The sequence below is a fragment of the Panulirus ornatus genome, chromosome 11 (genome assembly GCF_036320965.1).
Source record: "Panulirus ornatus isolate Po-2019 chromosome 11, ASM3632096v1, whole genome shotgun sequence".
NCBI classification, from domain to species: Eukaryota; Metazoa; Arthropoda; class Malacostraca; order Decapoda; family Palinuridae; genus Panulirus; species Panulirus ornatus.
This window is the reverse complement of record NC_092234.1, coordinates 57064953-57079671: the sequence shown is the minus strand read 5'-3', so window position 1 is coordinate 57079671 and position 14719 is coordinate 57064953. Positions and strand designations below refer to the sequence as shown.

The following is a 14719-nucleotide window of genomic DNA, read 5'->3' as shown; positions in this document are numbered from 1 at the left end:
CACAATATTCTAATTCACTTTATTCCATGCTCACTTTTCATCCTTCTGAATGTTCAGGGCCCCTGTCACTCAAAATCTCTTTCACTCCATTCTTCCACCTCCAATTTCGTCTCCTGCTTCTTGTTCCCTTCACCTCTGACAAGTATATCCTCATTGTCAACCTTTCCTTAATTATTCTCTCCATGTGTCCAAACCATTTCAACTCGCCCCCTTCTGCTTTTTACCACACATCTCTCTTAACCTTTCATTACTTACTCGATCAAACCACCTCACACTATGTTTTATCCCCATACATTTCATTTCCAACACATCCACCCTCCTCTGTGCAAATCTATCTATAGCCCATGCCTCACTACCTTATAATATTGTTGGAACGTCTAATCATTCAAACGTACCCATTTTTGCTCCTGAGATAAAGTTCTCTCATTCCACACATTCTTTATTTCTCCCATAGCCTTCACCCCCTCCCTCACCCTATGATTTGCTTCCACTTCCATGGTTCAGTTTGCTGCCAAGTCACTCCCAGATATCTATAACCCTTCACTTCCTCCAATTTTTCTCCATTCAAACTTACACCCTAACTAACTTATCCCTCAACCCCGCTGAGCTGGATAATCTTGTTCTTATTTACATTTACTCTCAACTTTTTTCTTTCACGCACTTTTCCAAACTCAGTCACCAACTTCTTCAGTTTATCACTCAAGTCAGCCACCAGTGCTGTATCATCTGCGAACAACAATTAACGAACTTCCTTGGCCCTCTCATCCCCAACAGACTGCATAACTTTCTTCTCTCCAAAACTCTTCATTTAACCATCTTAACCATCCCATCCATAAACAGATTAAACAACCATGGTGACATCACACACCCCTACCACAGACCGACATTCCCTGGGAACCAATCACTCACCTCTCTTCCTACTCATACACATACCTTACACCCTTGATAATAACTTCTCACTCTCCCACTCTTACTTTAAGTAATTCACTGCAGAATGACCCCCAAACACTATTTTGACCACAGATTCGTATTCAACATGGAAAAGTTCCTAATACTGAGGTTATTAAACAAATCTATTAACCTTCGTAAAATACAGAAAATGTAGGTATTTGTTCAGAGTATTTAATGACCCCAAACACCAAGCCCAGATTCTTATTCAGCATGAAAAATAGTTTTAATACTAAGGTTATCAAGCAAATCTATTTCTTTGCAAAAAATATGAAAAATTGCAGGCGTTTATTACTTCAGGGTAATTTCTAGCAAAAAATTTTTGTTTTAGATTTAAAATATAACATAATGAAGTGCTTCTATATTTGAAATAATGAAAAATATGAGATTGCTTCCAAAAGCAAATAGATACCCATTAAATTTGAAACAAACAATCACAAGAATAATTATATACTTCATTACAGCCTTTAATGACCCACAAACACCATATCCACCCCAGATTCGAAATCAGCATGAAAAACAGTCTTAATACTGAGGTTATTGAACAGATCTATTAGCATTGAAAAAATACTAAAAATTGCAGGTATTAGTTCAAGGTATTTTCTATCCTAAAATTCTTTGTTTTGAAATTGAAATATAACTTAATTAAATGCTTCTATACTTGAAGTAATCATGGGGAATATCTTTTAATGCTTCCCCAAGCAAACATAACTTAAAGATATGTTTCTGTACTTGAAGTAATCATGGAGAATATCTTATAATGATTCCCAAAGCAAACATAACTTAATGAAATGCTTCTATCCTTGAGGTGATCATTGAGAATATCTTTTAATGCTTCCTCAAGCAAACAGATACCAATTTAATATGAAGCAGATAACACATGAATCTTTAGATACTTCATTACAGCCCTTGAAAATGAACCCCAAACACCATTGCAATCCCAGATTCATATTCAGCGTGAAAAATTGCCCTTTGAAAATTATCAAAAATCAATGATATCAGTTCAGGGTATTTTTCACCCCAAAATTCATTTTGTCTTGAAAATGAAATATAGCATGATGAAATGCTTCTAAACTTGAAATAATCTTGGAAAATATCTCATGATGCTTCTCCAAGCAAAGATACCTGTTAAATGCAAAGCAAATACTCACATGAATCATCAGTTCATTAGAGCTCTTAATGACTCCCTGATACCATTTTAAGCCCAGATTCATATTCAGCATGAAAATAGCCCTACATGTGAGATTATTAGCAAATCTATTTCCCTTCTAAAAAGATGCCAAAAGTTGCAGGTATTGATTCAGGGCATTTTAAACTCAAAACATATTTTCTTTTGAAATTGAAATATATTGAAATGCTTCTGTACTTGAAATAATCATGAAAGATACATAGTGATGCTTCCCTAAGCATACAGATATCCATTGCATATGAAGCAATTAATCACAAGAATCACTGGATACTTAATTATGGCCCCTAATGACTCCTAAACCCCATATCCACTCCAAGTTTGAATTTAGCATAGAAAATAGTCCTTGTATTAAGGTTATCAAACAAATCTATTACCCTCCAAAAAATGATGAAAATTGCAGATATTTTACAGCCCAAAAAACTTTGCATTTTATGATTGAAATATAACAGAACACTTCTATACTTGAAGTAATCGTTGAAAATATTTTAAAATGTATATTCCAGTGTATCCTTCTTTAGTTTTATTTGAATGGTCTTTACCTCAGTTCTGATTTCCCTGTATGGCAATTCACTTATCTATGGTAATCATTACTTCATTTCCTTCAGCATTTTTATTGTTTGCTATACTGGTTCTTGAATTTTGATCATAATGCATGAGTACTAGGTGTTTAGATTTAGATTTCTTTTATTCATAATATCCTTTATTATTTGTGTGATAAAAGCAAATGTTTGTTTCTTAGGGTTTATGGGTGCATAAATGTTTATTCATTTCCCCATTAGCATAAATGAAATATGTTATAGAAGTTTTCTAGGTGTACATATTCACATTTTTCTTTGGTATAACATTCTCTGGCATCAAAAGTTCCAAGAAGCAATGCTTTCATACACATTTTGGAGGTGATAATACTCACATTTGTCAAAGTGTCATAACCTGCCTCTTAAATAATATTTGCATATTTTATTACCTTTTGCATTATTTATTAATTGCTTTCTGTTTTCTTCTCTTTCTTTTCATTTCCTGTCATCCTTTGACTTCATTCTTGTGTTTTTATTTCACACTTTCAGCACTTTGATCTGTATTACTGTTTTGTATTTAATTCAGTTCATCAGTATTCTCCATAATTCTCTTGTATATATAACATATCCCTGGGGATAGGGGATTAAGAATATTTCCCACGTATTCCCTGCGTGTCGTAGATGGCGACTAAAAGGGGAGGGAGTGGGGGGCTGGAAATCCTCCCCTCTCGTTTTTTTTTTTTTTTTTTCCCCAAAAGAAGGAACAGAGGTGAGGATATTCAAAAAAAGGCCCAGTCCTCTGTTCTTAGCGCTACCTCGCTAACGCGGGAAATGGCGAATAGTTTTAAAAAAAAGAAAAAAAAATATTCAATATCACTTTCTCTTTATTCATTAACACTTTGTTCTGTATCAGTATCATCTCATTGTTTTTACTTGCCTGAAGACTGTAAACTTTGTCTCTCTTTTTTCTCTGTGTGCATGTATTACATTGCCTTGAATATCCTCTATCTTCATCATATATTTCTTCTAATTAGTATTCATATTTCCTTGTTCACTGTCTGACCATTTGGTTACAGTTGAAATTTCTTCATCCACTATATACCACATTTTACATTTTCTACAAATGGTATGAACTTTTTTTTTTTTTTTTTGTATGAGCAGTGCACAAAGTTTGTCTCTGCTTTTTGATAGTTTGGCTGATATTTATTGCATTTTGAATCCTTTTGTGTTGTAGAAAGTGACTAAAAGGGTTGGGATTGGAGGTCTGGAAATCCTCCCTTCCTTGAATTTCAGTTTCTAGAATATAGAACAGAAGAAGCAAAACAAAGAGTGCTCATCCTCCTTGTAGGCTCGTGCTGGGTATCTGGAGGTGTGTGGGTGTAACTAGGATGAGAAGGGAGAGATAGGAGTTATGTTTGAGGAGAGAAACCTGGATGTTTTATCACTGAGCAAAACTTAGCTCAGAGGTAAGGAGGAAGAATGGTTTGGGAATTTCCAAAGGGTAAAGTCAGAGGTTGGTGTAAGAACAAGAGCCAAGGAAGGGACAGTGCTTGTGCTGTAGGAGTTGTGAGAATGTGTTGATGAGTGTAAAGTAGTGAGTCCTCGATTGATGTGGGTGAGAATTAAAGCGGATTTTGAAAAGTGGATGATTGTTAGTTCATATGCACCTAGAAACAAGGAATTAAGAAGAGAGGCAATTGTTTTGGGAATCAGCAATTTTTATGAAAGTGGCTGAGTATTAGGGAAGTGTGATTTGAATGCAAGAGTGGGTGATATGGCAGTTGAGGGTATAATTAGGCTCAATGGGTACCCAATGATGTGAATTAGAATGGTGAACTGTTTGTGGAGTTGTTTACTGAAAAAGGGCGAGTGATTAGGAATACCTGGTAAATAAAAGAGGGACATACATAATATATGTGGGCAAATGATATAGATGATGAGGGGGCATTATTAGATTATGAAGTTAAATAGAGACCTTTGAATGTTTATGTACTGAGAGAGACAGTTGGTGAGTTGTTTGATCACCACATGATGGGGGAGAGGGTGAAGAAATAAAAATGGTGGGAAAAGGGTGATGAAAATGAGTGAGCTTGGAAAGGAGGCTTTTGTGAAGAGATACCTGGAGAGATTGAATGTAGAATAGCAAAAGATAAGACTAAAGGAAGTTGGGGGAAATGGGCATAGAATGGGAGGTATTTAGAGAAACGTTGCTTCCTTGTGCAAGAGATATGTGCAGTATTTGGATTATGGGAGGTAGGCATTTAAAAATTGGTAATGAGTGGTAGGATGGGGAAGCTGAGTTGCTATTGATAGAGAATAGAAATGTGTATGGGCATTACTTACAGGGAAGGAGTGTGAATGATTGGGAGATGTATAAGAGAAAGTGGTAGGAGGTCAAGAGGAACATACAGGAGCTAAAAAAGAGGGCCATTGAGATGAAGAGAAGATGCAGTGAATATTTTGAAGGACTGTTGAATGTGTTTGATGTTAAAGTGGCAGAGGTGGAAGTTTGCAAGGTTAAAGAATCATGACAGGTGGTTTGATTAAATAAGGAAAGGTGATGAGAGATATGTGAAAAATAAAGTGTGGCAAGCAGCTAGACTGGATTAGACTGCAGTTGAATTTTTCAAGAAAGGTGATGGCTGTGCTGTTGATTAGTGAGTTAGGAATTTCAGTGGATGCATAGATCATGGTGAAATGCCTGAGGATTAGCAAAATGTCTGTATTGGGCCATTGTATAAAGGCAAGGCAGTTAAAAGTGAATGTTTGAATAACAAAGTACAAGTTTGTTGAGTATCCCATTTTATGGCAAAGTGGTGATTGAGAGGGAATGTATGCACATAGCATCATATTAGGGAGGATCATTGTGGTTTCAGGAGTGTTACAAGATGTGTGAATCAGAGATTTACTATGAGGAATGTGTGAAAGAAATACTTAGACTGAAGGATTTGTTTGTGGCATTTATAGATCAGAAGAGGGCATATGATAGGGTTAAAAGAAATGCTTATTAGGTGTTACAAATGTATGGTTTGGGAGGAAAACTATTTAGACCATTAGAATTCTTACCTTGAGAAGAAGGCATGTGTGCAAATAGGAAGAAAGGTTAAGTTGTTTCATGTGTAGGTAATGGGTGTGTAATGTCACCATGCTGTTTAATTTGTTTGTGGATAGGATGGTGAGGGAGGTAAATGCAAAGGTGTTGGGGAGAGAGACAGGTCTGCAGTCTGTTAAAGGTGGAGGTCCTGGGAGGTGAGTCAGTTATTGTTTGCTAAGAATATAGTGCTGATGGGAGATTCAAGTGAGACTGCAGAATTTGGTGTCTTAGTTTGGGAAGTAGTTTGGGAGGGTGTGTGAATGGAAAAAGATGAGAGTAAATGTGAGTAAAGGCAAGGTTATTTGTTTTGTCAGTGGAAAGAGACATGTTAATTCTGGTATGAGTATGAATAGAGAGAATCTGGAGGAAGTAAAGTGTTTTAGATACCTGGTAGTGGACTTGGAAGCCGAATTGAACCATAGGATAGGTGAAAGTGTGAAGGTCCTGGGCAGCACATTGGGGAATGCATGGAAAGTAAGGTCTGCCTGTGAGGGAATAGATGATTGTGTCTAATGGTATAGTATTCCCACTGGTGTTGTATGGATGTGAGGGGTGGGCTATAGACAATAAAGTATGGAAGGTGATTGTGATGGAAATGAAGTATATGAAGACATTATGTAGTGTGAGGAGGGTTGATTGAGTAAGAAATGAAAGTTTAAGAGAGAGTTGTGATAGAAAGAAGAGCATGGTAGAAAGAGCTGAAGAGGATGTGCTGAATAGTTTGGGCAAATGTAGATGAGTGAGGAAAGGTAAATGTGTCAGAAAAGATGGGTAAAGGAAAAAGGGGAGACTGAATTGAAGGTGGAAGAATGGGTTCAAAAACATTTTGGGTGCTTGGGGCCTGAACATGCAGGCAGGTAAGGCAGTGTGGTATACATGGGTTGACTTACTGTCAATGGACCAAAGCAGAGTATCAAAAGTGGTTAAGGGAAGTTATGGAAAGGTCTGTGGTGCCTTGATATTTCTTTAGGTTATTCTTAACAGCTATTGAGTAGACATGAGCAAATATGGCCATTTCTTTGTCTGTTCTTGGCACTTCCCAGGTAGTGTAGAAAATGGTAGACAGTAAGAAAAATATACTCAGGAATCATGCGGGGAGTGCTCATCCTCCTCGAAGGCTCAGATTGGAATGTCTAGATGTGTGTGGATGTAACCAAGATCAGAAAAAAGGAGAGATAGGTAGTATGTTTGAGGAAAGGAGCCTGGATGTTTTGGCTCTGAGTGAAATGAAGCTCAAGAGCAAAGGGGAAGAGTGGTTTGGGAATGTTTTGGGAATAAAGTCAGGGGTTGGTGAGAGGACAAGAGCAAGGGAAGGAGTAGCACTACTCCTGAAACAGGAGTGGTAGGAGTATGTGATAGAGTGTAAGAAAGTAAACTCAAGATTGATATGGGTAAAACTGAAAGTGGATGGAGAGAGATGGGTGATTATTGGTGCCTGTGCACCTGGGCATGAGAAGAAAGATCATGAGAGGCAAGTGTTTTGGGAGCAGCTGAGTGAGTGTGTTAGTAGTTTTGATGCATGAGACTGGGTTATAGTGATGGGTGATTTGAATGCAAAGGTGAGTAATGTGGCACTTGAGGGAATAATTGGTATACAAGGGGGTGTTCAGTGTTGTAAATGGAAATGGTGAAGAGCTTGTAGATTTGTGTGCTGAAAAAGGACTGGTGATTGGGAATACCAGGTTTAGAAAGAGAGATATACATAAGTATATGTATGTAAGTAGGAGAGATGGCCAGAGAGCATTATTGGATATCGTGTTAATTGATAGGTGTGTGAAAGAGAGACTTTTGGATGTAAATGTGCTGAGAGGTGCAACTGGAGGTATGTCTGATCATTATCTTGTTGAGGCAAAGGTGAAGATTTGTAGAGGTTTTCAGAAAAGAAGAGAGAATGTTGGGGTGAAGAGAGTGGTGAGAGTAAGGGAGCTTGAGAAGGAGACTTGTGTGAGCAAGTACCAAGAGAGACTGAGTGCAGGATGGAAAAAGGTGAGAGCAAACTCTGTAAGGGGAGTGGGGAGGATTGGGATGTATTTAGGGAAGCAGTGATGGCTTACGCAAAAGATGCTTGTGGCATGAGAAGTGTGGGAGGTGGGCAGATTAGAAAGGGTAGTAAGTGGTGGGATGAAGAAGGAAGATTATTAGTGAAAGAGAAGAGAGAGGCATTAGGATGATTTTTTGCAGGGAAATAGTGCAAATGACTGGGAAATGTATAAAAGTACGAGGCAGGAGGTCAAGAGAATGGTGCAAGAGGTGAAAAAGAGGGCAAATGAGAGTTGTGGTGAGAGAGTATCATTGAATTTTAGGGAGAATAAAAAGATGTTTTGGAAGGAGGTAGATAAAGTGTGTAAGACAAGAGAACAAATGGGAACATCAGTGAAGGGGGCTAATGGGGAGGTGATAACAAGTAGTGGTGATGTGAGAAGGAGATGGAGTGAGTATTTTGAAGGTTTGTTGAATGTTTTAGATGATAGAGTGGCAGATATCGGGTGTTTTGGTCGAGGTGGTGTGCGAAGTGAGTGGGTTAGAGAGAATGATATGGTAGACAGAGAAGAGGTAGTAAAAGCTTTGCGGATGATGAAAGCTGGCAAGGCAGCAGGTTTGGATGGTATTAAAAAAGGGGATGACTGTGTTGTTGACTGGTTGTTAAGGATATTTGATATATGTATGGGTCATGGTGAGGTGCCTGAAGATTGGTGGAATGCATGCATAGTGCCATTGTACAAAGGCAAAGGGAATAAAGGTGAGTGCTCAAATTATAGAGGTATAAGTTTGTTGAGTATTCCTGGATAATTATATGGGAGGGTATTGATTGAGAAGGTGAAGGCATGTACAGATCATCAGATTGGGGAAGAGCAGTGTGGTTTCAGAAGTGGTAGAGGATGTGTGGATCAGGTGTTTGCTTTGAAGAATGTATGTGAGAAATACTTAGGAAAACAAATGGATTTGTATGTAGCATTTATGGATCTGGAGAAGGCACATGATAGAATTGATAGAGATGCTCTGTGGAAGGTATTAAGAATATATGGTGTGGGAGGCAAGTTGCTAGCAGCAGAGAAAAGTTTTTATTGAGGATGTAAGGCATGTGTACGAGTAGGAAGAGAGGAAAGTGATTGGTTCTCAGTGAATGTTGGTTTGTGTAATGTCTCCATGGTTGTTTGATTTATTTATGGATGGGGTTGTTAGAGAGGTGAGTGCAAGAGTTTTGGAGAGAGGGACAAGTATGCAGCCTGTTGTGGATGAGAGGGCTTGGGAAGTGAATCAGTTGTTGTTCGCTGATGATACAGCGCTGGTGGCTGATTCAGGTGAGAAACTGCAAAAGCTGGTGACTGAGTTTGGTAAAGTGTGGAAAGAAGAAAGCTGAGAGTAAATGTGAATAAGAGCAAGGTTATTAGGTACAGTAGGGTTAAGGGACAAGTCAGTTGGGAGGTAAGTTTGAATAGAGAAAAACTAGAGGAAGTGAAGTGTTTTAGATATCTGGCAGTGGATCTGGCAGCGGATGGAACCATGGAGGCGGAAGTGAGTCACAGGGTGGAGGAAGGGGCAAAAGTTCTGGGAGTGTTGAAAAATGTGTGGAAGGCGAGAACATTATCTTGGAAAGCAAAAATAGGTATGTTTGAAGGAATAATAGTTGCAGGAATGTTATATGGATGCGAGACATGGGCTATAGATAGAGTTGTGTGGAGGAGGGTGGATGTGTTGGAAATGAGATGTTTGAGGACAATGTGTGGTGTGAGGTGGTTTGATCGAGTAAGTAATGAAAGGGTAAGAGATGTGTGGTAATAAAAAGAGTGTGGTTGAGAGAGCAGAAGAGGGTGTTTTGAAATGGTTTGGTCACATGGAGAGAATGAGTGAGGAAAGATTGACAAAGATGATATATATCAGAGGTGGAGGGAACGAGGAAAAGTGGGAGACCAAATGGAGGTGGAAGGATGAAGTGAAAAAGATTTTGAGCGATCAGGGCCTGAACATGCAGGAGGGTGAAGGGTGTGCAAGAAATAGAGTGAATTGGAATGATGTGGTATACCAGGGTCGATGTGCTGTCAAAGGATTGAACCAGGGCATGTGAAGCGTCTGGGGTAAACCATGGAAAGTTTTGTGGGGCCTGGATGTGGAAAGTGAGCTATGGTTTCAGTGCATTGTACATGACAGCTAGAGACTGAATGTGAATGAATGTGGCCTTTGTTGTCTTTTCCTAGTGCTACCTCGCATGCATGCATGTGTATATATGTATATGTCTGTGTATGGATATGTATGTCTACATTGAAATGTACAGGCATGTATATGTGCGTGTGTGGACGTGTATGTATGTACATGTGTATGTGGGTGGGTTGGGCCATTCTTTCGTCTGTTTCCTTGCGCTCTCTCACTAATGAGGGAGACAGCAACAAAGTATAATGAAAAATAGATAAAATATATTGTTTTTATGTTTTGGATCAGGAAAGTCTGAATTTTGTGTCTGATGTCATCTTGTGCTTTTTTAACTAACATTCTTTTCTCTACCCATATAAATGGTCATCTTTCACCATACCATTTTTGTTCTTAATTGGAATTGTTGACTTCTCATTATCCATGTCTGCAGTACACAGAAAAATAACTTAATCTAAAATTTCTGTGTCCATTTTCATTGCTCTTCCATTTACTGCATTACTTTTAAATTCACTATACACTACCAGTTCTTTCATACTCTTTTCCTTCTAAGCACAAAAACACATGCATTGAGATCATGATTTTGCCCTTCCTTCATCTTCCCAATGATGCATTTCCTTTTCTTTTTTTGCCCTTCCATAAATTCTCAGGGTTTTACTGTATTTCCTTTTACCTTCATTCATGGTTTCCTTTATTTCTGAATTTCTCTTGTACTCATCCCTCTGTTATTCCAGGAGAACACTTTCCTTTTTTAAACTTGTCCGTATACTTTTAATCCATTTTCTCTTTTATTTATATTTATTCTTTATTATATCTAGTCATCCAAATTACTTTCAAAATTTGCTTGACTTTTTCAGTGCTGGTGATGTTATTTAGCTAGTGATGTTATTTATTGAGCATATTGCATGAGATTCATTATGGAGTATTAAATAAATTTAGGGTTAATTCATATGAATATATTTTAAAATATAAATTATTTTACTGTTTCTTAAAGATGCACTGAATGTAAGAAGACATTCCGTAAATTGCCTCACTTACGATCCCACCGACGAATACACAACCAAGATAAGATGCATCGCTGCACAACGTGTAACAAAGAATGTTCCTCAGTACAAGCACTCAAAGTATGTAGACACAATTTGTATTTGTATTTGTATTTTAACTTTCTAAAAGGGGAAACAGAAGAAGGAGTCACGTGGGGAGTGCTCATCCTTCTCGAAGGCTCAGATTAGGGTGTCTAAATGTGTGTGGATGTAACCAAAATGAGAAAAGAGGAGAGATAGGTAGTATGTTTGAGGAAAGGAACCTGGATGTTTTGACTCTGAGTGAAATGAAGCTCAAGGGTAAAGGGGAAGAGTGGTTTGGGAATGTCTTGGGAGTAAAGTCAGGGGTTGGTGAGAGGACAAGACCAAGGGAAGGAGTAGCACTACTCCTGAAACAGGAGTGGTGGGAGTATGTGATAGAGTTTAAGAAAGTAAACTCAAGATTGATATAGGTAAAACTGGAAGTGGATGGAGAGAGATGGGTGATTATTGGTGCATATGCACCTGGGCATGAGAAGAAAGATCATGAGAGGCAAGTGTTTTGGGAGCAGCTGAATGAGTGTGTTAGTAGTTTTGATGTACAAGACGGGGTTATAGTGATGGGTGATTTGAATGCAAAGGTGAGTAATGTGGCAGTTGAGGGAATAATTCGTGTACATGGGGTGTTCAGTGTTGTAAATGGAAATGGTGAAGAGCTTGTATTTATGTGCTGAAAAAGGACTGGTGATTGGGAATACCTGGTTTAAAATGAGAGATATACATAAGTATATGTATGTAAGTAGGAGAGATGGCCAGAGAGCATTATTGGATTACATGTTAATTGATAGGTGTATGAAAGAGAGACTTTTGGATGTAAATGTGCTAAGAGGTGCAACTGGAGGGATATCTGATCAGTATCTTGTGGAGGCGAAGGTGAAGGTTCGTAGAGGTTTTCAGAAGAGAGAATGTTGGGGTGAAAAGAGCGATGAGAGTAAGTGAGCTTGGGAAGGAGACTTGTGTGAGGTAGTACCAGGAGAGACTGAGTACAGAATGGAAAAAGGTGAGAACAAAGGAGGTAAGGGGAGTGGGGGAGGAATGGGATGTATTTAGGGAAGCAGTGATGGCTTGTGCAAAAGATGCTTGTGGCATGAGAAGTGTGGGAGGTGGGCGAATTAGAAAGGGTAGTGAGTGGTGGGATGAAGAAGTAAGATTGTTATTGAAAGAGAAGAGAGAGGCGTTTGGACAATTTTTGCAGGGAAATAATGCAAATGAGTGAGAGATGTATAAAAGAAAGAGACAGGAGGTCAAGAGTAAGGTGCAAGAGGTGAAAAAGAGGGCAAATGAGAGTTGGGGTGAGAGAGTATCAATAAATTTTAGGGAGAATAAAGATGTTTTGGAAGGAGGTAAATAAAGTGCGTAAGACAAGGGAACAAATGGGAATATCAGTGAAGGGGGCTAATGGGGAGGTGATAACAAGTAGTGGTGATGTGAGGAGATGGAGTGAGTATTTTGAAGGTTTGTTGAATGTGTTTGATGATAGAGTGGCACATATAGGGTGCTTTGGTCGAGGTGGTGTGCATAGTGAGAGGGTTAGGGAGAATGATTTGGTAAACAGAGAAGAGGTAGTAAAAGCTTTGCGGAAGATGAAAGCCGGCAAGGCAGCGGGTTTGCATGTTATTGCAGTAGAATTTATTAAAAAAGTGGGTGACTGTATTGTTGACTGGTTGGTGAGGTTATTTGATGTATGTATGTCTCATGGTGAGGTTCCTGAGGATTGGTATAATGCTTGCATAGTGCCATTGTACAAAGGCAAAGGGGATAAAAGTGAGTGCTCAAATTACAGAGGTATAAGTTTGTTGAGTATTCCTGGTAAATTATATGGGAGGGTATTGATTGAGAGGGTGAAGGAATATACAGAGCATCAGATTGGGGAAGAGCAGTGTGGTTTCAGAAGTGGTAGAGGATGTGTGGATCAGGTGTTTGCTTTGAAGAATGTATGTGAGAAATACTTAGAAAAGCAAATGGATTTGTATGTAGCATTTATGGATCTGGAGAAGGCATATGACAGAGTTGATAGAGATGCTCTGTGGGAGGTATTAAGAATATATGGTGTGGGAGGCAAGTTGTTAGAAGCAGTGAAAAGTTTTTATGGAGGATGTAAGGCATGTGTACGTGTAGGAAGAGAGGAAAGTGATTGGTTCTCAGTGAATGTAGGTTTGCGGCAGGGGTGCATGATGTCTCCATGGTTGTTTAATTTGTTTATGGATGGGGTTGTTAGGGAGGTGAATGCAAGTGTTTTGGAAAGAGGGTCAAGTATGCAGTCTGTTGTGGATGAGAGAGCTTGGGAAGTGAGTCAGTTGTTGTTTGCTGATGATACAGCGCTGGTGGCTGATTCATGTGAGAAACTGCAGAAGCTGGTAACTGAGTTTGGTAAAGTGTGTGAAAGAAGAAAGCTGAGAGTAAATGTGAATAAGAGCAAGGTTATTACGTACAGTAGGGTTGAGGGACAAGTCAATTGGGAGGTAAGTTTGAATGGAGAAAAACAGGAGGAAGTGAAGTGTTTTAGATATCTGGGAGTGGATTTGGCAGTGGATGGAACCATGGAAGCGGAAGTGAATCATAGGGTGGAGGAGGGGGCGAAAGTTGTGGGAGCGGTGAAGAACGTGCGGAAGTCGACAACATTATCTTGGAAAGCAAAAATGGGTATGTTTGGAGGAATAGTGGTTCCAACAATGTTATATGGTTGCGAGGCGTGGGCTATGGATAGAGTTGTGCGGAGGAGGGTGGATGTGGTGGAAATGAGATGTTTGAGGACAATATATGGTGTGAGATGGTTTGATCGAGTAAGTAATAATAGGGTAAGAGAGATGTGTGGTAATAAAAAGAGTGTGGTTGAGAGAGCAGAAGAGGGTGTTTTGAAATGGTTTGATCACATGGAGAGAATGAGTGAGGAAAGATTGACCAAGAGGATATATGTGTCAGAGGTGGAGGGAACAAGGAGAAGTGGGAGACCAAATTGGAGGTGGAAAGATGGAGTGAAAAAGATTTTGAGTGATCGGGGCCTGAACATGCAGGAGGGTGAAAGGTGTGCAAGGAAAAGAGTGAATTGGAATGATGTGGTATGCTGGGGTTGATGTGCTGTCAATGGATTGAACCTTGGCATGTGAAGCATCTGGGGTAAACCATTGAAAGTTTGTGGTGCCTGGAAGTGGAAAGGGAGCTGTGGTTTCGATGCATTATACATGACAGGTAGAGACTGAGTGTGAACGAATATGGCCTTTGTTGTCTTTTCCTAGCACTACGTATGCACATGTTGGGGGAGGGGGTTGTTATTTCATGTGTGGCGGGGTGGTAACAGGAATGAATAAAGGCAGCAAGTAAGAATTATGTACATGTGTATATATGTATATGTCTGTGTATGTATATATATGTATACATTGAAATGTATAGGTATGTATATGTGCGTGTGTGGACATGTATGTATATACATGTGTATGTGGGTGGGTTGGGCCACTCTTTCATATGTTTCCTTGCGCTACCTTGCTAACATGGGAGATAGCGACAAAGTATAATAGATAAATAGATAAACAAATAATGTATTTAGAGGAGGTTTAAGAAGGCCCCAAGGTGATATGTTTGTTTTCATATTCACTTATTTTATATATTTTTTCATTTGACTTGGTCTTTTTAAATGAAAATTGCAACGCTTTCAACAATAGAGGAATATTACTACCCAGATGTTAAGATAGGGATATTGACCTTTCCTATAGTGAATAGAAACCCTCTGTGCCTTTCTTATCTACTA

The 14719-nt window shown here is 39.0% G+C and overlaps 1 protein-coding gene across 2 annotated transcripts in view; it reads left to right on the top strand.

Moving 5' to 3' along the window:
* The window catches only part of LOC139751558 (uncharacterized), a 346101-nt gene that overhangs the window by 300131 nt on the left and 31251 nt on the right, over window positions 1-14719 (top strand). For both annotated transcript variants that reach the window (XM_071667109.1, XM_071667108.1), the window contains one exon: window positions 10887-11016. In XM_071667109.1, coding sequence (XP_071523210.1) covers window positions 10887-11016 — 130 coding nt within the window. The remainder of the gene's footprint in view (window positions 1-10886; window positions 11017-14719) is intronic.